Source organism: Crinia signifera, chromosome 5 (genome assembly GCF_055691185.1).
Source record: "Crinia signifera chromosome 5, ASM5569118v1, whole genome shotgun sequence".
Classification (NCBI taxonomy): Eukaryota; Metazoa; Chordata; class Amphibia; order Anura; family Myobatrachidae; genus Crinia; species Crinia signifera.
The window spans coordinates 6,670,877-6,698,297 of record NC_139221.1 but is presented as its reverse complement, the minus strand read 5'-3'; the positions used below and the strand labels follow the sequence as shown (position 1 = coordinate 6,698,297).

The 27,421-nt window shown below is 52.7% G+C and overlaps 1 protein-coding gene across 1 annotated transcript in view; it reads right to left on the bottom strand.

Moving 5' to 3' along the window:
• Window positions 1-27,421, bottom strand: part of LOC146079830 (unconventional myosin-Ig-like) — a 194,502-nt gene that overhangs the window by 128,940 nt on the left and 38,141 nt on the right. Inside the window, 5 exon segments of the mRNA XM_083186470.1 lie at window positions 786-956; window positions 1,482-1,596; window positions 15,551-15,696; window positions 16,415-16,621; window positions 17,206-17,322. Of these exon segments, the coding sequence (XP_083042596.1) occupies window positions 786-956; window positions 1,482-1,596; window positions 15,551-15,696; window positions 16,415-16,621; window positions 17,206-17,322 (756 nt within the window).

The following is a 27,421-nucleotide window of genomic DNA, read 5'->3' as shown; positions in this document are numbered from 1 at the left end:
GTAATGTAAAGTGTTTTTCTCGTGTTTAGATTTTTAGCTTCTTTTGTGTAATCAGTAGAACTGTGGATGCAGTAATTGTATTATTATGGGGACCATACATCTCTGTATATCGGGGCACCCCTGATCCCCCCGCGCCTCTGATTAAACATGCTTACAAATCCTGAATCCCTGATCCTGGCGGGGATTATAGAAATCAGGCCATTTTTTACAAGCCCATTTATCATATAATACTGGTGGCTAAATCCCCGAAAACACCCATTATCGTGGGGTAGCCGCAGACATTGAGTACCCCCTGAATGTACCAAAAATCTCTGATCCCTGCTGCGATCCCTTCTGCGATGCTTCCAGATGTATCAACATCAGACAGCATAGCATTGGGTCACTGGCTACCGCCATTGTAGCCTATGGGCTAGGGGCCACACTGCCGATGGAGCTGTGCATTCACCAGGGAGAGACACAGCGCTAACCACGCAAACGTGGGAACCCCCGGCCCCCGGCTGAGCTCATCACAGGGACGGGCTCCTTTCTAAGCCCTAAATCCCAGCGATCCTTCTTAAATGGGCCCCTTAATGTCCCTGATCCACCGACCGATCATCGATTGGTCATCAGAACAGCAGTGCCGGCGGGTCGGGAGATTGGTGGATCGCCAGTGCAGGTGTATGGGCCCCATAACTCATACGTTACGGTGATGACGTGCAAAAAACTAGTCACTTGTTACATACATGTAGCCTGACGCGCTGTAACCCATAGCAACCAGTCTATTGCATCCACTGCTATGGCCTTACCTTCCGGCTGGTGTAATGGGGGTGTCTGCCTAGTTTACTGTTCATGGAATCCAGGAATAAGGTATCGGTGACGTCTCCGACCGTCAGACACGCCTCATCCAAGATGGAGATGATTCCTTTATGCGGCTGCTCCACCAGATCCACAATGATCTGATTATTGAAGTATTCAATCTGCCGGAAGCACAGGACGGAGTATTACTAGAACATAATGCGGTATCACCACTGTGTTAGGGGCAGATGTACCAAACCCTGGAGAGAGATGAAGTTGCAGTCAACCGGCTCCCAACTGCCACATTACACAATGTATTTGAAAATGACAGTTAGGGGCCAATTCAACACTTCACACTTTCTGCAGAGGGTCCCCTACGCCCCATACACTGCTTGTGGGCAGGGATTTAAGGCATCATTGTCCTAATGCATGAGAATTCAACATGGGGCCCTCCAACTGCTGTGGAACTACAAACCCCAGCATGCCTTAACCACAGTTTTGCTACTAGCAAATGCTAAGACTCTGGCAGTGCATGCTGGGATGTGTAGTTCTACTGCAGCTGGCAGGTCACATGTTCTATTGGTGGTCTTCTACATTGGTCCGTAACCTCGGTTAGTAAAGGCTCCGACTGTTAGGGGGGATATGGTGATGTTCCTGCCCTAGAGGTGGGGTCAGGGCCCTACCTGAGACACTCAGCTGCCACTTACGTGCTGCCACTCGATGCCCTCCCGCTGGTACTCGTTCTGCTCCTGGCGCAGGATCAGCTCGATGAAGAGTTGCTGCAGTTTCTCGTTACAGTAATTGATGCAGAACTGCTCGAAGCTGAGGGTAAAGGCACAGAAGGAGGTGGGTTATTAGGGGTCAGTACCGCGGGGGGCAGAGGTACACAAGGAGGTGGGTTATTAGGGGGTCACTACTGCGGAGGGCAGAGGTACACAAGGAGGTGGGTTATTAGGGGTCACTACTGCGGAGGGCAGAGGTACACAAGGAGGTGGGTTATTAGGGGGTCAGTACTGCGGAGGGCAGAGGTACACAAGGAGGTGGGTTATTAGGGGGTCGCTACTGCGGAGGGCAGAGGTACACAAGGAGGTGGGTTATTAGGGGTCACTACTGCAGGGGGCAGAGGTACACAAGGAGATGGGTTATTAGGGGTCAGTACTGCGGAGGGCAGAGGTACACAAGGAGGTGGGTTATTAGGGGTCACTACTGCGGAGGGCAGAGGTACACAAGGAGGTGGGTTATTAGGGGGTCAGTACTGCGGAGGGCAGAGGTACACAAGGAGGTGGGTTATTAGGGGGTCAGTACTGCGGAGGGCAGAGGTACACAAGGAGGTGGGTTATTAGGGGTCACTACTGCGGAGGGCAGAGGTACACAAGGAGATGGGTTATTAGGGGTCAGTACTGCGGAGGGCAGAGGTACACAAGGAGGTGGGTTATTAGGGGTCACTACTGCGGAGGGCAGAGGTACACAAGGAGGTGGGTTATTAGGGGTCAGTACTGCGGAGGGCAGAGGTACACAAGGAGGTGGGTTATTAGGGGGTCAGTACTGCGGAGGGCAGAGGTACACAAGGAGGTGGGTTATTAGGGGGTCAGTACTGCGGAGGGCAGAGGTACACAAGGAGGTGGGTTATTAGGGGTCACTACTGCGGAGGGCAGAGGTACACAAGGAGATGGGTTATTAGGGGTCAGTACTGCGGAGGGCAGAGGTACACAAGGAGGTGGGTTATTAGGGGGTCACTACTGCGGAGGGCAGAGGTACACAAGGAGGTGGGTTATTAGGGGTCAGTACTGCGGAGGGCAGAGGTACACAAGGAGGTGGGTTATTAGGGGTCAGTACTGCGGAGGGCAGAGGCACACAAGGAGGTGGGTTATTAGGGGTCAGTACTGCGGGGGGCAGAGGTACACAAGGAGATGGGTTATTAGGGGGTCACTACTGCGGAGGGCAGAGGTACACAAGGAGATGGGTTATTAGGGGGTCAGTACCGTGGAGGGCAGAGGTACACAAGGAGGTGGGTTATTAGGGGGTCAGTACTGCGGAGGGCAGAGGTACACAAGGAGGTGGGTTATTAGGGGGTCAGTACTGCGGAGGGCAGGGGTACACAAGGAGATGGGTTATTAGGGGGTCAGTACTGCGGAGGGCAGAGGCACACAAGGAGGTGGGTTATTAGGGGTCAGTACTGCGGAGGGCAGAGGTACACAAGGAGGTGGGTTATTAGGGGGTCAGTACTGCGGAGGGCAGAGGTACAGAAGGAGGTGGGTTATTAGGGGGTCAGTACTGCGGAGGGCAGAGGTACAGAAGGAGGTGGGTTATTAGGGGGTCACTACTGCGGAGGGCAGAGGTACACAAGGAGGTGGGTTATTAGGGGTCAGTACCGCGGAGGGCAGAGGTACAGAAGGAGGTGGGTTATTAGGGGGTCACTACTGCGGAGGGCAGAGGTACACAAGGAGATGGGTTATTAGGGGTCAGTACCGCGGAGGGCAGAGGTACAGAAGGAGGTGGGTTATTAGGGGTCACTACTGCGGAGGGCAGAGGCACACAAGGAGGTGGGTTATTAGGGGTCACTACTGCGGAGGGCAGTGGTACACAAGGAGGTGGGTTATTAGGGGTCAGTACTGCGGAGGGCAGAGGTACACAAGGAGGTGGGTTATTAGGGGTCAGTACTGCGGAGGGCAGAGGTACACAAGGAGATGGGTTATTAGGAGTCACTACTGCGGAGGGCAGAGGTACACAAGGAGGTGGGTTATTAGGGGTCAGTACCGCGGAGGGCAGAGGTACACAAGGAGGTGGGTTATTAGGGGTCAGTACCGCGGAGGGCAGAGGTACACAAGGAGATGGGTTATTAGGGGGTCAGTACTGCGGAGGGCAGAGGTACACAAGGAGGTGGGTTATTAGGGGTCAGTACTGCGGAGGGCAGAGGTACACAAGGAGGTGGGTTATTAGGGGGTCACTACTGCGGAGGGCAGAGGTACACAAGGAGGTGGGTTATTAGGGGGTCACTACTGCGGGGGGCAGAGGTACACAAGGAGGTGGGTTATTAGGGGTCACTACTGCGGGGGGCAGAGGTACAGAAGGAGGTGGGTTATTAGGGGTCAGTACTGCGGAGGGCAGAGGTACACAAGGAGGTGGGTTATTAGGGGGTCACTACTGCGGAGGGCAGAGGTACACAAGGAGGTGGGTTATTAGGGGTCAGTACTGCGGAGGGCAGAGGTACACAAGGAGGTGCGTTATTAGGGGGTCACTACTGCGGAGGGCAGAGGTACACAAGGAGGTGGGTTATTAGGGGGTCACTACTGCGGAGGGCAGAGGTACACAAGGAGGTGGGTTATTAGGGGGTCACTACTGCGGAGGGCAGAGGTACACAAGGAGGTGGGTTATTAGGGGGTCACTACTGCGGAGGGCAGAGGTACACAAGGAGATGGGTTATTAGGGGGTCACTACTGCGGAGGGCAGAGGTACACAAGGAGGTGGGTTATTAGGGGTCAGTACCGCGGAGGGCAGAGGTACACAAGGAGGTGGGTTATTAGGGGGTCACTACCGCGGAGGGCAGAGGTACACAAGGAGGTGGGTTATTAGGGGTCAGTACTGCGGAGGGCAGAGGTACACAAGGAGGTGCGTTATTAGGGGGTCACTACTGCGGAGGGCAGAGGTACACAAGGAGGTGGGTTATTAGGGGGTCACTACTGCGGAGGGCAGAGGTACACAAGGAGGTGGGTTATTAGGGGGTCACTACTGCGGAGGGCAGAGGTACACAAGGAGGTGGGTTATTAGGGGGTCACTACTGCGGAGGGCAGAGGTACACAAGGAGATGGGTTATTAGGGGGTCACTACTGCGGAGGGCAGAGGTACACAAGGAGGTGGGTTATTAGGGGTCAGTACCGCGGAGGGCAGGGGTACACAAGGAGGTGGGTTATTAGGGGTCAGTACTGCGGAGGGCAGAGGTACACAAGGAGGTGGGTTATTAGGGGGTCACTACTGCGGAGGGCAGAGGTACACAAGGAGGTGGGTTATTAGGGGGTCAGTACTGCGGAGGGCAGAGGTACACAAGGAGGTGGGTTATTAGGGGTCAGTACTGCGGAGGGCAGAGGTACACAAGGAGGTGGGTTATTAGGGGTCAGTACTGCGGAGGGCAGAGGTACACAAGGAGATGGGTTATTAGGGGTCAGTACTGCGGAGGGCAGAGGTACACAAGGAGGTGGGTTATTAGGGGGTCACTACTGCGGAGGGCAGAGGTACACAAGGAGATGGGTTATTAGGGGGTCACTACTGCGGAGGGCAGAGGTACACAAGGAGGTGGGTTATTAGGGGTCAGTACTGCGGAGGGCAGAGGTACACAAGGAGGTGGGTTATTAGGGGTCAGTACTGCGGAGGGCAGAGGTACACAAGGAGGTGGGTTATTAGGGGTCAGTACTGCGGAGGGCAGAGGTACACAAGGAGGTGGGTTATTAGGGGTCAGTACTGCTGAGGGCAGAGGTACACAAGGAGGTGGGTTATTAGGGGTCACTACTGCGGAGGGCAGAGGTACACAAGGAGATGGGTTATTAGGGGGTCACTACTGCGGAGGGCAGAGGTACACAAGGAGGTGGGTTATTAGGGGTCAGTACTGCGGGGGGCAGAGGTACACAAGGAGGTGCGTTATTAGGGGGTCACTACTGCGGAGGGCAGAGGTACACAAGGAGGTGGGTTATTAGGGGGTCACTACTGCGGAGGGCAGAGGTACACAAGGAGGTGGGTTATTAGGGGTCACTACTGCGGGGGGCAGAGGTAGACAAGGAGGTGGGTTATTAGGGGGTCACTACTGCAGGGGGCAGAGGTACACAAGGAGATGGGTTATTAGGGGGTCACTACTGCGGAGGGCAGAGGTACACAAGGAGGTGGGTTATTAGGGGGTCACTACTGCAGGGGGCAGAGGTAGACAAGGAGGTGGGTTATTAGGGGTCAGTACTGCGGAGGGCAGAGGTACACAAGGAGGTGGGTTATTAGGGGTCAGTACTGCGGAGGGCAGAGGTACACAAGGAGGTGGGTTATTAGGGGTCACTACTGCGGAGGGCAGAGGTACACAAGGAGGTGGGTTATTAGGGGGTCACTACTGCGGAGGGCAGAGGTACACAAGGAGGTGGGTTATTAGGGGTCAGTACTGCGGAGGGCAGAGGTACACAAGGAGGTGGGTTATTAGGGGGTCAGTACTGCGGAGGGCAGAGGTACACAAGGAGGTGGGTTATTAGGGGGTCAGTACTGCGGAGGGCAGAGGTACAGAAGGAGGTGGGTTATTAGGGGGTCACTAATGCGGAGGGCAGAGGTACACAAGGAGGTGGGTTATTAGGGGTCACTACTGCGGAGGGCAGAGGTACACAAGGAGGTGGGTTATTAGGGGTCACTACTGCGGAGGGCAGAGGTACACAAGGAGGTGGGTTATTAGGGGGTCAGTACTGCGGAGGGCAGAGGTACACAAGGAGATGGGTTATTAGGGGGTCAGTACTGCGGAGGTCAGAGGTACACAAGGAGGTGGGTTATTAGGGGTCACTACTGCGGAGGGCAGAGGTACACAAGGAGGTGGGTTATTAGGGGTCACTACTGCGGAGGGCAGAGGTACACAAGGAGGTGGGTTATTAGGGGGTCAGTACTGCGGAGGGCAGAGGTACACAAGGAGATGGGTTATTAGGGGGTCACTACTGCGGAGGGCAGAGGTACACAAGGAGGTGCGTTATTAGGGGGTCACTACTGCGGAGGGCAGAGGTACACAAGGAGATGGGTTATTAGGTATCAGTACTGCGGAGGGCAGAGGTACACAAGGAGGTGGGTTATTAGGGGGTCACTACTGCGGAGGGCAGAGGTACACAAGGAGATGGGTTATTAGGGGTCAGTACTGCGGGGGGCAGAGGTACACAAGGAGGTGGGTTATTAGGGGGTCACTACTGCGGAGGGTAAAGGCACACAAGGAGATGGGTTATTAGGGGGTCACTACTGCGGGGGGCAGAGGTACACAAGGAGATGGGTTATTAGGGGTCACTACTGCGGAGGGCAGAGGTACACAAGGAGATGGGTTATTAGGGGGTCACTACTGCGGAGGGCAGAGGTACACAAGGAGGTGGGTTATTAGGGGTCAGTACTGCGGGGGGCAGAGGTACACAAGGAGGTGGGTTATTAGGGGTCAGTACTGCGGAGGGCAGAGGTACACAAGGAGATGGGTTATTAGGGGGTCAGTACTGCGGAGGGCAGAGGTACACAAGGAGGTGGGTTATTAGGGGGTCAGTACTGCGGAGGGCAGAGGTACAGAAGGAGGTGGGTTATTAGGGGTCACTAATGCGGGGGCAGAGGTACACAAGGAGATGGGTTATTAGGGGTCAGTACTGCGGAGGGCAAAGGTACACAAGGAGGTGCGTTATTAGGGGGTCACTACTGCGGAGGGCAGAGGTACACAAGGAGGTGGGTTATTAGGGGTCAGTACTGCAGGGGGCAGAGGTACACAAGGAGGTGGGTTATTAGGGGTCACTACTGCGGAGGGCAGAGGTACACAAGGAGGTGGGTTATTAGGGGTCACTACTGCGGAGGGCAGAGGTACACAAGGAGGTGGGTTATTAGGGGTCACTACTGCTGAGGGCAGAGGTACACAAGGAGGTGGGTTATTAGGGGTCAGTACTGCAGGGGGCAGGGGCACACAAGGAGATGGGTTATTAGGGGGTCACTACTGCGGGGGGCAGAGGTACACAAGGAGGTGGGTTATTAGGGGTCAGTACTGCGGAGGGCAGAGGTACAGAAGGAGGTGGGTTATTAGGGGTCAGTACTGCAGGGGGCAGAGGTACACAAGGAGGTGGGTTATTAGGGGGTCACTACTGCGGGGGACAGAGGTACACAAGGAGATGGGTTATTAGGGGTCAGTACTGCGGAGGGCAGAGGTACACAAGGAGGTGGGTTATTAGGGGTCAGTACTGCAGGGGGCAGAGGTACACAAGGAGATGGGTTATTAGGGGTCAGTACTGCGGAGGGCAGAGGTACACAAGGAGGTGGGTTATTAGGGGTCAGTACTGCGGAGGGCAGAGGTACACAAGGAGGTGGGTTATTAGGGGGTCAGTACTGCGGAGGGCAGAGGTACACAAGGAGGTGGGTTATTAGGGGGTCACTACTGCGGAGGGCAGAGGTACACAAGGAGGTGGGTTATTAGGGGGTCAGTACTGCGGGGGGCAGAGGTACACAAGGAGATGGGTTATTAGGGGGTCACTACTGCGGAGGGCAGAGGTACACAAGGAGGTGGGTTATTAGGGGTCAGTACTGCGGAGGGCAGAGGTACACAAGGAGATGGGTTATTAGGGGGTCACTACTGCGGAGGGCAGAGGTACACAAGGAGATGGGTTATTAGGGGTCAGTACTGCGGAGGGCAGAGGTACACAAGGAGGTGGGTTATTAGGGGTCAGTACTGCAGAGGGCAGAGGTACACAAGGAGATGGGTTATTAGGGGTCAGTACTGCGGGGGGCAGAGGTACACAAGGAGATGGGTTATTAGGGGTCACTACTGCGGAGGGCAGAGGTACACAAGGAGATGGGTTATTAGGGGTCAGTACTGCGGAGGGCAGAGGTACACAAGGAGATGGGTTATTAGGGGGTCACTACTGCGGAGGGCAGAGGTACACAAGGAGGTGGGTTATTAGGGGGTCAGTACTGCGGGGGGCAGAGGTACACAAGGAGATGGGTTATTAGGGGTCACTACTGCGGAGGGCAGAGGTACACAAGGAGGTGGGTTATTAGGGGGTCACTACTGCGGAGGGCAGAGGTACACAAGGAGGTGGGTTATTAGGGGTCAGTACCGCGGAGGGCAGAGGTACAGAAGGAGGTGGGTTATTAGGGGGTCACTACTGCGGAGGGCAGAGGTACACAAGGAGATGGGTTATTAGGGGTCAGTACCGCGGAGGGCAGAGGTACAGAAGGAGGTGGGTTATTAGGGGTCACTACTGCGGAGGGCAGAGGTACACAAGGAGGTGGGTTATTAGGGGTCAGTACTGCGGAGGGCAGAGGTACACAAGGAGATGGGTTATTAGGGGTCAGTACTGCGGAGGGCAGAGGTACACAAGGAGATGGGTTATTAGGGGTCAGTACTGCGGAGGGCAGAGGTACACAAGGAGGTGGGTTATTAGGGGGTCACTACTGCGGAGGGCAGAGGTACACAAGGAGATGGGTTATTAGGGGGTCACTACTGCGGAGGGCAGAGGTACACAAGGAGGTGGGTTATTAGGGGTCAGTACTGCGGAGGGCAGAGGTACACAAGGAGGTGGGTTATTAGGGGTCAGTACTGCGGAGGGCAGAGGTACACAAGGAGGTGGGTTATTAGGGGTCAGTACTGCGGAGGGCAGAGGTACACAAGGAGGTGGGTTATTAGGGGTCAGTACTGCTGAGGGCAGAGGTACACAAGGAGGTGGGTTATTAGGGGTCACTACTGCGGAGGGCAGAGGTACACAAGGAGATGGGTTATTAGGGGGTCACTACTGCGGAGGGCAGAGGTACACAAGGAGGTGGGTTATTAGGGGTCAGTACTGCGGGGGGCAGAGGTACACAAGGAGGTGCGTTATTAGGGGGTCACTACTGCGGAGGGCAGAGGTACACAAGGAGGTGGGTTATTAGGGGGTCACTACTGCGGAGGGCAGAGGTACACAAGGAGGTGGGTTATTAGGGGTCACTACTGCGGGGGGCAGAGGTAGACAAGGAGGTGGGTTATTAGGGGGTCACTACTGCAGGGGGCAGAGGTACACAAGGAGATGGGTTATTAGGGGGTCACTACTGCGGAGGGCAGAGGTACACAAGGAGGTGGGTTATTAGGGGGTCACTACTGCAGGGGGCAGAGGTAGACAAGGAGGTGGGTTATTAGGGGTCAGTACTGCGGAGGGCAGAGGTACACAAGGAGGTGGGTTATTAGGGGTCAGTACTGCGGAGGGCAGAGGTACACAAGGAGGTGGGTTATTAGGGGTCACTACTGCGGAGGGCAGAGGTACACAAGGAGGTGGGTTATTAGGGGGTCACTACTGCGGAGGGCAGAGGTACACAAGGAGGTGGGTTATTAGGGGTCAGTACTGCGGAGGGCAGAGGTACACAAGGAGGTGGGTTATTAGGGGGTCAGTACTGCGGAGGGCAGAGGTACACAAGGAGGTGGGTTATTAGGGGGTCAGTACTGCGGAGGGCAGAGGTACACAAGGAGGTGGGTTATTAGGGGGTCAGTACTGCGGAGGGCAGAGGTACAGAAGGAGGTGGGTTATTAGGGGGTCACTAATGCGGAGGGCAGAGGTACACAAGGAGGTGGGTTATTAGGGGTCACTACTGCGGAGGGCAGAGGTACACAAGGAGGTGGGTTATTAGGGGTCACTACTGCGGAGGGCAGAGGTACACAAGGAGGTGGGTTATTAGGGGGTCAGTACTGCGGAGGGCAGAGGTACACAAGGAGATGGGTTATTAGGGGGTCAGTACTGCGGAGGTCAGAGGTACACAAGGAGGTGGGTTATTAGGGGTCACTACTGCGGAGGGCAGAGGTACACAAGGAGGTGGGTTATTAGGGGTCACTACTGCGGAGGGCAGAGGTACACAAGGAGGTGGGTTATTAGGGGGTCAGTACTGCGGAGGGCAGAGGTACACAAGGAGATGGGTTATTAGGGGGTCACTACTGCGGAGGGCAGAGGTACACAAGGAGGTGCGTTATTAGGGGGTCACTACTGCGGAGGGCAGAGGTACACAAGGAGATGGGTTATTAGGTATCAGTACTGCGGAGGGCAGAGGTACACAAGGAGGTGGGTTATTAGGGGGTCACTACTGCGGAGGGCAGAGGTACACAAGGAGATGGGTTATTAGGGGTCAGTACTGCGGGGGGCAGAGGTACACAAGGAGGTGGGTTATTAGGGGGTCACTACTGCGGAGGGTAAAGGCACACAAGGAGATGGGTTATTAGGGGGTCACTACTGCGGGGGGCAGAGGTACACAAGGAGATGGGTTATTAGGGGTCACTACTGCGGAGGGCAGAGGTACACAAGGAGATGGGTTATTAGGGGGTCACTACTGCGGAGGGCAGAGGTACACAAGGAGGTGGGTTATTAGGGGTCAGTACTGCGGGGGGGCAGAGGTACACAAGGAGGTGGGTTATTAGGGGTCAGTACTGCGGAGGGCAGAGGTACACAAGGAGATGGGTTATTAGGGGGTCAGTACTGCGGAGGGCAGAGGTACACAAGGAGGTGGGTTATTAGGGGGTCAGTACTGCGGAGGGCAGAGGTACAGAAGGAGGTGGGTTATTAGGGGTCACTAATGCGGGGGCAGAGGTACACAAGGAGATGGGTTATTAGGGGTCAGTACTGCGGAGGGCAGAGGTACACAAGGAGGTGCGTTATTAGGGGGTCACTACTGCGGAGGGCAGAGGTACACAAGGAGGTGGGTTATTAGGGGTCAGTACTGCAGGGGGCAGAGGTACACAAGGAGGTGGGTTATTAGGGGTCACTACTGCGGAGGGCAGAGGTACACAAGGAGGTGGGTTATTAGGGGTCACTACTGCGGAGGGCAGAGGTACACAAGGAGGTGGGTTATTAGGGGTCACTACTGCTGAGGGCAGAGGTACACAAGGAGGTGGGTTATTAGGGGTCAGTACTGCAGGGGGCAGAGGCACACAAGGAGATGGGTTATTAGGGGGTCACTACTGCGGGGGGCAGAGGTACACAAGGAGGTGGGTTATTAGGGGTCAGTACTGCGGAGGGCAGAGGTACAGAAGGAGGTGGGTTATTAGGGGTCAGTACTGCAGGGGGCAGAGGTACACAAGGAGGTGGGTTATTAGGGGGTCACTACTGCGGGGGGCAGAGGTACACAAGGAGATGGGTTATTAGGGGTCAGTACTGCGGAGGGCAGAGGTACACAAGGAGGTGGGTTATTAGGGGTCAGTACTGCAGGGGGCAGAGGTACACAAGGAGATGGGTTATTAGGGGTCAGTACTGCGGAGGGCAGAGGTACACAAGGAGGTGGGTTATTAGGGGTCAGTACTGCGGAGGGCAGAGGTACACAAGGAGGTGGGTTATTAGGGGGTCAGTACTGCGGAGGGCAGAGGTACACAAGGAGGTGGGTTATTAGGGGGTCACTACTGCGGAGGGCAGAGGTACACAAGGAGGTGGGTTATTAGGGGGTCACTACTGCGGAGGGCAGAGGTACACAAGGAGGTGGGTTATTAGGGGGTCAGTACTGCGGGGGGCAGAGGTACACAAGGAGATGGGTTATTAGGGGGTCACTACTGCGGAGGGCAGAGGTACACAAGGAGGTGGGTTATTAGGGGTCAGTACTGCGGAGGGCAGAGGTACACAAGGAGATGGGTTATTAGGGGGTCACTACTGCGGAGGGCAGAGGTACACAAGGAGATGGGTTATTAGGGGTCAGTACTGCGGAGGGCAGAGGTACACAAGGAGGTGGGTTATTAGGGGTCAGTACTGCGGAGGGCAGAGGTACACAAGGAGATGGGTTATTAGGGGTCAGTACTGCGGAGGGCAGAGGTACACAAGGAGGTGGGTTATTAGGGGGTCAGTACTGCGGGGGGCAGAGGTACACAAGGAGATGGGTTATTAGGGGTCACTACTGCGGAGGGCAGAGGTACACAAGGAGGTGGGTTATTAGGGGTCAGTACTGCGGAGGGCAGAGGTACACAAGGAGATGGGTTATTAGGGGGTCACTACTGCGGAGGGCAGAGGTACACAAGGAGATGGGTTATTAGGGGTCACTACTGCGGAGGGCAGAGGTACACAAGGAGATGGGTTATTAGGGGTCACTACTGCGGAGGGCAGAGGTACACAAGGAGATGGGTTATTAGGGGGGCACTACTGCGGAGGGCAGAGGTACACAAGGAGGTGGGTTATTAGGGTCACTACTGCGGAGGTGGGTTATTAGGGGGTCAGTACCGCGGGGGGCAGAGGTACAGAAGGAGATGGGTTATTAGGGGGTCAGTACTGCGGAGGGCAGAGGTACACAAGGAGGTGGGTTATTAGGGGGTCAGTACTGCGGAGAGCAGAGGTACACAAGGAGGTGGGTTATTAGGGGGTCAGTACTGCGGAGGGCAGAGGTACACAAGGAGGTGGGTTATTAGGGGGTCACTACTGCTGAGGGCAGAGGTACACAAGGAGATGGGTTATTAGGGGGTCACTACTGCGGAGGGCAGAGGTACACAAGGAGGTGGGTTATTAGGGGTCAGTACTGCGGAGGGCAGAGGTACACAAGGAGATGGGTTATTAGGGGGTCACTACTGCGGAGGGCAGAGGTACACAAGGAGGTGGGTTATTAGGGGGTCAGTACTGCGGAGGGCAGAGGTACACAAGGAGGTGGGTTATTAGGGGTCACTACTGCTGAGGGCAGAGGTACACAAGGAGGTGGGTTATTAGGGGTCAGTACTGCGGGGGGCAGAGGTACACAAGGAGGTGGGTTATTAGGGGGTCACTACTGCGGAGGGCAGAGGTACACAAGGAGGTGGGTTATTAGGGGGTCACTACTGCGGAGGGCAGAGGTACACAAGGAGGTGGGTTATTAGGGGGTCAGTACCGCGGAGGGCAGATCGGGGGCCAGTCCGCACTATGACTGAGGCTTTGCGCAAATCCACTTTCCCTTGTAATGAATTGGGCGCTTCGGAATGCAATATCCTCCATCATCCTGCATGTACAGGTGACAGAGGATGACGCTAATGACGCAAAGAGCGCGCATCATCAGCCACATAGGGGGTTATTCTGGTTCACTCGCAAAGGCACAATCACTCTCATACGGACAAAACCATGTGCACTGCAGGGGGGCAGAGGTACAGAGAGTTAGATTTGGGTGTTTTATTGTTTCTGTGCAGTGTAAATACTGACTGCTTTAGTTTTACACTGCAATATAGATTTCAGTTTGAAGTACACCCCCCCCCAAGCCAAATCTAACTCCCTCTGCACATGTTCCATCTGCCCCACATGCAGTGCACATGGTTGTTCTTATTTTGAGAAGAAATTTGTCCTGCGATCAGATCTGAATAAGTGCTATATGTGTCCAAGTTACTATTTATCTTTTCACTACTCCAAATTGAGAATCAGTCCCATAATGGGGGTGTTACAGGCACATACCTTCCAGTGCACCGCCTGCTGCAGGACTACAATACTACCCCAGCATGCAGCTAATGGAGGCCGTCTCCTGTCCTACAGTATATTGTCAATGAGAGGAAACAACCCTGTACTGTGAAACATAAATAATGAATGAGATGAACAGGACTGCCCCCCCTCCTCCTCGCTGCCCCCCTCCCCGCCGTCCTGTAAGTGCGTCTCTGCACCCCTCGCAGCCTCTCCCCCACCTACACACTATTACACATGTACATCTGGGTCAGGTGAGAGGTGTCGCACTGGAGCACGTGACATGTCAGACACGGGGACCTATGGAACACGTGCAGAGAAGATATAGATAATTATCTGCCTACATCCCACTTATCTCCTGCAGGATCCGCTCTGAGCTGCGCCTGACTCTCCGCTTACACGTGTATCCCACCTTATTCTACCCAGCGACGAGACCTATTCCTGGGCCCCATTCTCCCTGGGGGTCAGTCTGTTCCTGCGCCACATTCTGCCTATTCCTGGACCTTGTCAGCTTTAATTCTAATGTATTATTAGCCCAGATATTTATACAGTGCCCGTCGGCATATCCCATTGTGCTTTATAATTGGGAACAAAGCGGCGATTGCTGGTGTTATTACTGCTATGTTCCCAGCAGGCAGAGGTAGGAGGGCCCTGCTCGCCGGCTCACATCGGCTGGAAGACCAGGAACGGTCTAATAGTCTAATAAGGTTGACACGTCATCAGTGCCGACATGATCAATAATGCCATGCTTCACGTCAGCATTCTGACCATGTCGTCGTGATGAATATCTCCAACCAATCTCGGCCCCCACCTGCAGCCCGGCCTGGTATTACCTAGGTGCAAGGTTACTGGGTGCCGCGTGAAGTGGTAGTGGAGCCCGGTGAGGGAAGCGTCATACGAGGGGGTGCGGTAAACCGATTTGGGGTCCATGTGATGAAATGTACAAACTGACACCAAATATGTTTAAAAAAACTTATGTAGGCCTTTTAATGTGTCATCCATTCTAATGTCAACTCATTTTTTGGGTCGACCTTATCCATGTTGACAATTTGTGGTCAAATGGTACACGGAGGGTTAACAGTAGGAACCCAGGAGGCGAGAGCTCAGTTCTCTTCCCGAGCAGAGAAGGTAGCGGCGTGGAGGAGAATCGCCTGCTCGCGCCTGTAACCATGGCAACCCACAGCACAGCGTGTTAGGGGAACATGTGGCTGGCATCCACCTGTCAGCACAAGCGGACCCCTCTCTGCTCGCTCTGCCAGCGGGGAGGTGAGAGGATAGTGACGTTACTGACACCCTCTGGGGACACGTGGCAGAGATTGCCCGGGACTGGCACAGAACTGCCAAATATCCATTATCCTGGCGGCTCCAAATCTGCTGAACGCACTGACGTCTGCAGGTGATTGGCCAGGTCCGGCCCACGGCGCAGACTGCCCCTGCAATTCTCCCATGGATACACAGGGGGACATTTATGAAGATGGGCGTTCTGTGTCACATGGGCTGTTGCTAATGGCAACCAATCAGTTACTATCTATTATCTTCTAGAAGGTGGGGGGGCGCGATTCGTCAATTCGCGTCATCTGGTCCTCGAGGTATCCCTGGCGAGTTGGGGCGGGAGGCTGCGGCTATTCCGGGAGACTTGTCATAGTGATCAGGTCAGCCACGTATTACCCGTCCGGTTCTTCCGTACTCACCTGTTATTATCAAAAATCTCAAATCCGTAAATATCCAGCACCCCAATCACCGTGTTCTTTCCATGAATCCGGGCGTCGTAGTTCTTCACCTCGATGACGCCATTGATGCGACCGACAATCCAGCAGAACAGCCTCTCGTAGAACGCCTGGGGGGGACAGAGACGTAAAGCGCTCTAGTCGGTGTGTGCCACGTGTCATGGGCGAGCAATGGGCCTCATTCAGCGTCGTCGTTAATCTGAGAATTAGCAGAAAGCCGCCGCCAACAACTGCATCGCAAATAGCAATATAGTCGCAGTTCCATATACGCAAATACCAAAACATTGAAGGGTCCCTAATCTGTGACTGGGATCTGCGCATGTAAATAATGGCGTACATTAGCGCATACGTAGAGCTCTATGTATCTCGCGTCCGCCCCTTATAGTATTTGCTTAGTTTGAGAGCCCTCATAGTGAGGACACCGTTTACATTTGGTCGCAATAATGATCCATAAGGGAACGCTTCTGCTGAATTCTGCGCAGCTCGCCGTTACCGGTATAAGACGACTCTACATGCGGAACGCGGGTACCGGGAACACGCCTTGCCAAATCATGAAACGGTCGCACCTGTCTGTCACTTCCATCTTGTCCAGCTACACAAACCTCACCCAACGGGGGCACACGAGGCAGTAGGGGAACTTGTGTTCACATATAACATGGGCCCCTTAGTCCTCAGTGCAATCAGTGCGATGCTCCTGCTGCACCAATGCTAGTTCCGTGTCCGACGTGAGGGCAGAAGCTGCACATGTGTCTGATATACTCAGCCGGGCAGTGAATGGGGCACATTATATGTATGGGGCACTAGGAGTCCTGGTTAATGCACAGTTACCTTAGCGCAGGCGTCTCTGCCGTACGCAGCCTCTCGGAGGCTGTGACCCTTCTCGATGATCTCTCCCCCTCCGGCGGCGACGGTGCGGTACAGGAGAGTCTTCCTCACTGCGTCGGAGTCGCAGTGTATAAGCTGAGCGATGTAACTGACCAGCTCCTCGTTCTCTAGGACCACAGCGTCCCCGTCCGCGGCAAAACACACGTTACCCTGCAGAGGACAAGCAGATGGTGCCTGGGGGGTCGGCACATGCGCGGTTAGCCCTGACCACGCTGCCATGCCGGCTACAATGGGCTATCCCCATCTCAGAATGGCGGTAACCGTGGGACCAGGGGCGGATTAAGCCTTAAGGGGGCCGGGTGACTTTAGTCAGGGTGCACCCCCCCCCCCACTTGTCATTACTAACCGCAAATTGCACAGGAGAATATTACACTGTCAAAACACAGAGTAAAGGCTGCATAACAGCATAACCTCGGTCAATGGATAACTGCAGGGTGGGGGATATATATATATTCAGCGTTTTCCTGGACACACCCACTGTTTCTGTGGGTTACGCCCAGGAAATGATGTCCGTCCACATGCGCTTTCCCCCTGCCGCCTCCATCACACCCCCACCTCCCGTGCGAACACCTCGGCATCCACACAGAGAATATACGCATGCACAGTGCCAATACATCGGTCCTTAGTGTGAATACGCCGGGGACAGACCGTTCCTGAATTGGACCCTCTGTGTCCAGGATATATGTCAGTGCTCCTGTACACGGGATTCGCTCTGGTGCCAGCTGGTGACTCACCAGGTGTAAAATGGCGGCCAGGATCTTGTAGACGGAGTCCACCTCCCGCTGACTAAACCCGATCACCTTCATAGAGTCCAGCACCATCTTATAGGCGGATTTATCATTGATGGCGCACTGCGGAGAGAGGAGGAGACAGGCGATGTGTCAGTTATCAGGGGCAAACGCAGGATTTTCAGAGGGGCGGAGCAAAGCACGGAGATGGACACTTAGGTGACTCAGTATATCATACCTCCCAACAGTCCCGATTTTATCGGGACAGTCCCGATTGTCAGGGCCTGTCCCGCTGTCCCACCCGCGGGCGGCAGTGTCCCGCGGTGTGGGGGGGCTGTTGGGAGTCCCCCGTCAGCAGCTAAACAGCGGGGAATAAACGCTGTGCGCATGCGCACAGCGTCTATTCCCGCAGCCAGGGGGCTGGGGGCATGGCTAGAGGCTCACAGAGCCTCTGAGTCATGCCCCCATAGCGGCAAAATGGGGGCGTGGCCTCGCGGGGGAACCGCGAGTATAGGCCATGCCCCCGAAAATTTCGGCACGCCTTCGACGCGCAGGAGCAGCGTCCCGCCGTCAGAGGTACCAAAGTTGGGAGGTATGGTATATGCCGGGTCAGTTAAAGTATTATAGATAGACCAAATGTATATAAATAATAATAATAAAAAAATATATATATACACACATATATATAGGGGTGTCAACAGCAGTGTAGACCCCTGGGCACAGCATTGTATTGTGGCCCATACCGATCATCCAGCGGTAGGGGTGGGGGAAGCTTTGATGTCCCGCGGGTGGTATGGGGTATTATATTAACCGCTCAGCATGTAGGGCCTGGATCAGTAATTTCCACTAATTACCCCTTTACTGCGCAGATGGTGAGAGATAAGGTGGGAGAAGGGGGCATTGGGCTTAATGAAGGGGCCCTGATATATAACTTCCAGGGTGGTAGAGGATGTTTAATATGCAGAGGAGGGGTGTGTAGTGAAGTGGGCTTATTATCCATAATTTTTTGGTGGGAGGACAGCTTGCTTGACTGCAGATATCTCCAGTTCCCGGAAATTGGGGACTAGGGGATCAGACTTCAGGAGGCAGAGCAATCTGCCAACGAGTATATAAAACTACATACCAGGTGTGTGGAGCTGGAGCAGTAACCAGCTGCTGGAAGGCTGATAGCTCTGGTTCTGGGAACAGTAGAGACAAGCTACTAGTGTCCATCAAAGGGGGAGAGTCCCAGCTTTTGGAATATACCCTCAGAAAAACTATATGACAGACAGAACCTGAAATATCTGACTGGGAAGTGCAATTATCAGGCTTGGATGGGGACCACTGCTTTGAAGTCAGATATCTCCGGTTCCCAAGGGCCGATTTTTAAAATTATTGTACCTATGGAAAGAGGGGACCCTCAGCTTTCTGGGTACTCAGAAACCCCCCTGCGTGCACTACTGGTTATACAGGGTGTAACGGCGCTGATGGTGTAGGGTGTATTCTCACTACCAATGGGCATGTCTAGCATCACTACCACATCCACAGAGCCGCGGTATGTGTCCTGCATGGGGAGGACTACAGGACAGGAGTGTAGGTATCGCTCCGCTGTGATCCCACCACCATAGGCGAATCTATGGGGTGGTCCGGGAGTGCATTTTGTAGCTGAGGGATGGGGCTCTCTAACGAGCCCAGCCCCGTGTCTCTAGCCCCCTGGGAACCGGAGATACTGCCAGGCAAAGCAGGGAATTTTTCCCTATAGGATAACATGGGACCCGCTAATTCTGACCCCCACCCAGTTCAACGGCTGCCAGTTCCCCCTTCTGCATCACTGAAGCTCGAGGTTGATCTCAGTCGAACCCAAATTGCTGGGCCTTCAATCTGATACCAATCTGGATCCATATGAAATAAATGGTTCCAGGGATATTGAGGTTAAACCGTTTTTTTTTTCATTTCTTAAATGTAATTTCATGACTGTTTATGTTCTTTGATGGCAGATTTCTCTGGAACCAAACAGCCCAGTTTCACGGGACCAAAATCATTCGAAGCCAACTCAAAAGTTCTTCAATATGATACTGGTCTCATGTAAATGGGTCAGTTGGTTCCGAAGATATAGGGGGTTGGTTAAAGGGGGGTAGGGAGAGGGGAGTGGTTGTCTCTCCCCCTCACACCAGAAAATGCAGGGACTAGGCTGGTGTATAAGGGGTCAGCCTGGGAATGTCCCTGCAAGATCCTGGGACCATATTCCCAGGTAAATCCCTGCATTTTCTGTAGTGAAAGGGGTATTATTTCAAACTGCCGTGACCTGCAGTGCTCTGAATACAGCCGGGCAGCCCCCTGCTCTCTGCCCAGCTGTCAATGACTGTCACCCCTGCAGCTTCCGCTCCAATTCTTCTCCCCGCTTTCACCTCAGCCCATCCCCCCCCTTTAATCATGTGGTGCCGGCGCCTGGCGTGCTCCCCCGACGTCACGCACAACAACAGCGCGCACAATATTTCAAATGTCCACTCATTTAGAGGGGACACCAGGAGGGGAGTGGGAGTGTGCTCTGCTCCTCTCCCCATAGATGCAGCTGCACCGCTTTCCATCTCTCCCTGCAGCAGCAGCGAAGGCTCATATAAAAATTTACAGTAAGTGGAACTTTTGGGGGCATTGCTTAAGGGACGCTACAAGTGGCGGTATGTGAGGGCATTACGCATAATGTGTGGCTTAATGTGTAAGGGGCATGACGGTGTGCAGCATCATGTGTAAGGGGCATTATGTGTGCAGCATCATGTGTAATGGGTACTATGGTGTGTGGCATCATGTGTAATGGGTACTATGGTGTGTGGCATCATGTGTAATGGGTACTATGGTGCGCGGCATCATGTGTAATGGGTACTATGGTGCGCGGCATCATGTGTAATGGGTACTATGGTGCGCGGCATCATGTGTAATGGGTACTATGGTGCGCGGCATCATGTGTAATGGGTACTATGGTGCGCGGCATCATGTGTAATGGGTACTATGGTGTGTGGCATCATGTGTAATGGGTACTATGGTGCGCGGCATCATGTGTAATGGGTACTATGGTGCGCGGCATCATGTGTAATGGGTACTATGGTGCGCAGCATCATGTGTAATGGGTACTATGGTGCGCGGCATCATGTGTAATGGGTACTATGGTGTGCAGCATCATGTGTAATGGGTACTATGGTGTGCGGCATCATGTGTAAGGGACATTACGTGTGCGGCATCATGTGTAATGGGTACTATGGTGTGCGGCATCATGTGCAATGGGTACTATGGTGTGGCATCATGTGTAATGGGTACTATGGTGTGCGGCATCATGTGTAATGGGTACTATGGTGCGCAGCATCATGTGTAATGGGTACTATGGTGCGCGGCATCATGTGTAATGGGTACTATGGTGTGCAGCATCATGTGTAATGGGTACTATGGTGTGCGGCATCATGTGTAAGGGACATTACGTGTGCGGCATCATGTGTAATGGGTACTATGGTGTGCGGCATCATGTGGAATGGGTACTATGGTGTGGCATCATGTGTAATGGGTACTATGGTGTGCGGCATCATGTGTAATGGGTACTATGGTGCGCAGCATCATGTGTAATGGGTACTATGGTGCGCGGCATCATGTGTAATGGGTACTATGGTGTGCAGCATCATGTGTAATGGGTACTATGGTGTGCGGCATCATGTGTAAGGGACATTACGTGTGCGGCATCATGTGTAATGGGTACTATGGTGTGCGGCATCATGTGGAATGGGTACTATGGTGTGGCATCATGTGTAATGGGTACTATGGTGTGCGACATCATGTGTAATGGGTACTATGGTGTGCGGCATCATGTGTAATGGGTACTATGGTGCGCGGCATCATGTGTAATGGGTACTATGGTGTACGGCATCATGTGTAATGGGTACTATGGTGTGCGGCATCATGTGTAATGGGTACTATGGTGTGCAGCATCATGTGTAATGGGTACTATGGTGTGCGGCATCATGTGTAATGGGTACTATGGTGTGCGGCATCATGTGTAATGGGTACTATGGTGCGCGGCATCATGTGTAAGGGGCATTATGTGTGCAGCATCATGTGTAATGGGTACTATGGTGTGCGGCATCATGTGGAATGGGTACTATGGTGTGGCATCATGTGTAATGGGTACTATGGTGTGCGGCATCATGTGTAATGGGTACTATGGTGCGCGGCATCATGTGTAATGGGTACTATGGTGTGCGGCATCATGTGTAATGGGTACTATGGTGTGCGGCATCATGTGCAATGGGTACTATGGTGCGCGGCATCATGTGTAATGGGTACTATGGTGTGCAGCATCATGTGTAATGTGTACTATGGTGCGCGGCATCATGTGTAATGGGTACTATGGTGCGCTGCATCATGTGTAATGGGTACTATGGTGTGCGGCATCATGTGTAATGGGCACTATGGTGTGCGGCATCATGTGTAATGGGCACTATGGTGTGCGGCATCATGTGTAATGGGTACTATGGTGTGCGGCATCATGTGTAATGGGTACTATGGTGTGCGGCATCATGTGTAATGGGTACTATGGTGTGCAGCATCATGTGTAATGGGTACTATGGTGTGCGGCATCATGTGTAATGGGTACTATGGTGTGCGGGATCATGTGTAATGGGTACTATGGTGTGCGGCATCATGTGTAATGGGTACTATGGTGTGCGGCATCATGTGTAATGGGTACTATGGTGTGTGGCATCATGTGTAATGGGTACTATGGTGTGTGGCATCATGTGTAATGGGTACTATGGTGTGTGGCATCATGTGTAATGGGTACTATGGTGCCATCAAGCAAGAACCCCCTAGCAATGAGCACGTACGTAAGCAGCACTTATGTGGCAAATATGTAATGGTCATTACGGTTTGTTATATAGTATGTAATGGGCATCATGATGTGTGGCACAATATGTAATGGGCATTATGGTGTGTGGCCTTATGTGTAATTGGCATTACGGCGTGTGGCTTTATGTGTAATGGGTATTACGGAGTTTGCTAAAATGTGTAATGGGCATTACTGTGTATGGTCTAAAGTGTAATACCACACCCCTTTTTGTGATGCCACGCCTCCTTACCATGAGGCCACGCCCCCCTTTTGGCGCCAAGGTCCCCCTGCTGTTGTGTCTGGATCTGGGACCACCCATTACCATAATTCTAGATCCGCCTATGCCCACCACCTGCACACACACACCCCCCCCTCACCTCCTCAGGAAGCCTATCATATACCTGAGCCAGCAGCACAACCTCCATGATACACTATTCCAGTCAGTACCTCCCCTGTACTGTGGGAGCCCCGCACACGCCGCCAGCCTGCACCTCCGCTGACACTGGCACTGTCCATGCGGGGAGTATGAGTGCCGTAGGTCCCCATACGCGGTGGTGGCTCCTCCACTGGATTCCGTGATAGTCAGTGGACCCGTCAGTATGGGGGGGGGGGGCACACTCCCCCACTGACCGCACGGAGGAGCCCGCTCCGGCTACGGATCAGAGAGAATGTTTCCCCGGACACTGCTGTATGGGAGGTGGCAGGAAAGACTGCAGCAGTTATATCATTATTCATAGGAAGACAGCAATGGCCGCAGCTACATTACCGGGGTCTGGGGATACAGTGCCGGGGTCTGGGGATACAGTGCCGGGGTCTGGGGATACAGTGCCGGGGTCTGGGGATACAGTGCCGGGGTCTGGGGATACAGTGCCGGGGTCTCCGGATACAGTGCCGGGGTCTCCGGATACAGTGCCGGGGTCTCCGGATACAGAGCCGGGGTCTCCGGATACAGAGCCGGGGTCTCCGGATACAGAGCCGGGGTCTCCGGATACAGAGCCGGGGTCTCCGGATACAGAGCCGGGGTCTCCGGATACAGAGCCGGGGTCTCCGGATACAGAGCCGGGGTCTCCGGATACAGAGCCGGGGTCTCCGGATACAGAGCCGGGGTCTCCGGATACAGAGCCGGGGTCTCCGGATACAGAGCCGGGGTCTCCGGATACAGAGCCGGGGTCTCCGGATACAGAGCCGGGGTCTCCGGATACAGAGCCGGGGTCTCCGGATACAGTGCCGGGGTCTGGGGATACATTGCCGGGGTCTGGGGATACATTGCCGGGGTCTGGGCATCTGTGGATACATTACCGGGGTCTGGGGATCTGTGGATACATTACCGGGATCTGGGGATACATTACCGGGGTCTGGGGATACAGTGCTGGGGTCTCGGGATACATTACCGGGGTCTGCGGCTACATTACCGGGGTCTGAGATACATTATTGGAGTCTAGAGATACATTACCGGGGTCTGGGGATACACTGCCGGGGTCTGGGGATACATTACCGGGGTCTGGGGATCTGTGGATACATTACCGGGGTCTCGGGATACATAATTGGGGTCTGCTGCTACATAATGGGGGTCTGGAGATACATAATGGGGGTCTGGAGATACATAATGGGGGTCTGGAGATACATAATGGGGGTCTGGAGATACATAATGGGGGTCTGGAGATACATAATGGGGGTCTCACAGTGGATGCGGCTGTTTATAAACAGAAATTTGGCATCTAATTTCTGCTTAAATCCATAAACAAAATATGAAAAAATTGTACAAATGATTGTAATGATTGTCCAATGTCTACACCAGTGATGTGGCGCCACCTGGTGACCACACCTGGGTCCTGCAACAACACCAGGCCCTCCAGTCCAGACCATTACTACAGCAACAATGTGTATAAGGTGGGCACCTGTAGATGGCATTGTATAGGGATAGAGTTCCTGGTGGCGGATCAGAGGTGGGCTGGGACAGGGCTGGGTGCCCGCCTGCCTGCCATGCTGGGCCACACAGAGATCGCTGTATGTGTCCTCCCCAGTCCCCCAGTTACAGTGGTCCCGGCAGGTATGTATTCTCTATGCAAAAGGTGGGGAGCAGGGGGCGGTGGGGTACACTGCAGCCACCAACTGGGGCCATAGCATCATTAACCTGTCACTTACACATTACCTGGAATCATTACGCGGTGCTACATTCGGTGTTCATGTCGACATGACATGTGCCGACAGGCGGTATTTCATGCCCTACCATCCACTAGGGCGCTGTGGGAGAATAACATAGTGTTCCGAGCGCAGCGAGCCATGCCAGGGGACGCGGTGCTATGTGCTAGTGTTTATGTTGACTGTGTTGACATTCTTGGGGGAAAAAACCATGTAGACTTTTTCAATGTTGACCTTACCCACAACAACCTAAAGTCATGTCGACCTTCCTGCATATCTACCTTAACTCATGTTGACCTAATGATCCATACCCCTATCTATCTATCTATCTATGGATCTGCTACATGTTTGTGTATCTCTCTGTGTATCTCTTTGTGTATCTCTCTGTGTGTATCTATTTATCTGTGTATCTCTCTGTGTGTATCTATTTATCTGTGTATCTCTCTGTGTGTATCTATTTATCTGTGAATCTCTCTGTGTATCTCTCTGTGTGTATCTATTTATCTGTGTATCTCTGTGTGTATCTATTTATCTGTGTATCTCTCTGTATCTCTCTGTGTATCTCTGTGTGTATCTATTTATCTGTGTATCTCTCTGTGTGTATCTCTCTGTGTGTATCTCTTTATCTGTGTATCTCTCTGTGTGTATCTCTTTATCTGTGTATCTCTCTGTGTGTATCTCTCTGTGTGTATCTCTTTATATGTGTATCTCTCTGTATCTCTCTGTGTATATCTATTTATCTGTGTATCTCTCTGTGTGTATCTATTTATCTGTGTATCTCTGTGTGTGTATCTATTTATCTGTGTATCTGTGTGTAGGCGTCTATCTCTATCGGTCCGGCAGCATTACAGTAGCACAGAGCAGAGGCTTCTAGTTGTCAGGGACGAGTTATAAGATCTGCTGGTTATTGTATGACAGCTTCATCAGCTTCTGTCGGTCCCTAATATCAGAGTATCGGCCTCAGACTGAGCAGGAAGAACAATGTGGCCAACCGATGGATAAGGGGAATATGGTCTATACCCTGAGGAAGGATTTCATGTGAAGGGCGTGAGACTACAGATGGGACCCATATTAACACTATCCATCGGTTGGCCACATTGTTTTTCCTGCTCAGTCTGGGCGAGAGGGATACATTGTTGCAGTTGGGGGCCTCCTGTTTCTCATTCCCGCTTTTAAACTTTATTGTGTTTAACTTTTTAATAAAATACAATTTTTCAGAGAATTATAAACGTGATATGTGTCCTATGGAGTTGGAGTAAAGAAACCTTGATGTGTATATAGGGATCATATCCCAGGGCAGTACTGCTCTTTTAAGCGTGATATGTGTCCTATGGCAGAGGTGGGGAACCTTTTTTGTGCCAAGGGCCGTTTGTATGGGGGATAAAATCCTTCGGGGGCCATATGTAAAAATTTCTCTTACAAATTGTCCTGCTGCAGCCGTCCCACGCTCCGGCGGCTGCCGCTGAATAGGACTGACAGTCTCCGGCTGCTGTTGATTAAGAGGAATCTCCCGAGAACTACCGACCTCTTGCAAGAATTCCCCTGTACTTGACTCCCGGCAAAGTCGCCGGGCGGTTGGGTGGGACACTCAGATAGGCTACGGGGGCCGCATACGGCCCCCGGACCTGAGGTTCCCCACCCCTGTCCTATGGAGTTGGAGTAAAGATACCTTGATGTGTACATAGGGCCCAGTTCCCAGGGCAGTAATACCACAAGTGGCATCTTTTCTCCACCCTCCTTATTGGCTGTGTTTTGAAGATTTCTGGTGTGCTGTAAAGAAACCTTTCCATGCACATAGGGACCAACACCAAGGTCATTGTGGTTCCATATATCTTACACCTGGAGACTGGAAATACCCTGTGGATGTTGACCATTTACTTGATCTGCGCTGGGTCACTATCTATCGTTCTGTCTTGGATACACATTTAGCGGCAGTTTTAGGTGCGCTGTGGTACTGAGAATCTATTTTTATTTATTAGACATCTATACATACAGATAGACATACAGATATACAGACAGATATTACATAAATACAGTACATACATACAGACATGTCATACATACAGATAGACATACAGATAGACAGACAGACAGACATTACATACATACAGTACATACATACAGACATGTCATACATACAGATAGACATACAGATATACAGACAGATATTACATACATACAGACATGTCATACATACAGATAGACATACAGATATACAGACAGACATTACATACATACAGTACATACATACAGACATGTCATACATACAGATAGACATACAGATAGACAGACAGACATTACATACATACAGTACATACATACAGACATGTCATACATACAGATAGACATACAGATATACAGACAGACATTACATACATACAGTACATACATACAGACATGTCATACATACAGATAGACATACAGATAGACAGACAGACATTACATAAATACAGTACATACATACAGACATGTCATACATACAAGTAGGTAGATGACACTCATGTTGTTATTGTCCCCGTCCCTGGTGAAGACGTACGTACAGATATTTATTTATTAACAGTTTCTTATATTGCGCACACATATTCCGCAGCGCTGTACAGAGAATACACCATATTAATAAACCATTACACCGTCCGTACTGCCCCGTATATATAACACATGGTGGGAATAGAACCCATGACCTCAGTGCTGTGAGGCAGTAATGTAACCATTGCACCATCCGTACTGCCCCGTATATATAACACATGGTGGGGATAGAACCCATGACCTCAGTGCTGTGAGGCAGTAATGCTAACCATTACACCATCCGTACTGCCCCGTATATATAACACATGGTAGGGATAGAACCCATGACCTCAGTGCTGTGAGGCAGTAATGTAACCATTGCACCATCCGTACTGCCCCATATATATATATAACACATGGTGGGGATAGAACACATGACCTCAGTGCTCAGTGCTCATTGCACCATCCGTACTGCCCCGTATATATAACACATGGTGGGAATAGAACCCATGACCTCTGCGCTGTGATGCAGTAATGTAACCATTACACCGTCCGTACTGCCCCGTATATATAACACATGGTGGGGATAGAACCCATGACCTCAGTGCTGTGAGGCAGTAATGTAACCATTACACCATCCGTACTGCCCCGTATATATAACACATGGTGGGGATAGAACCCATGACCTCAGTGCTGTGAGGCAGTAATGTAACCATTACACCATCCGTA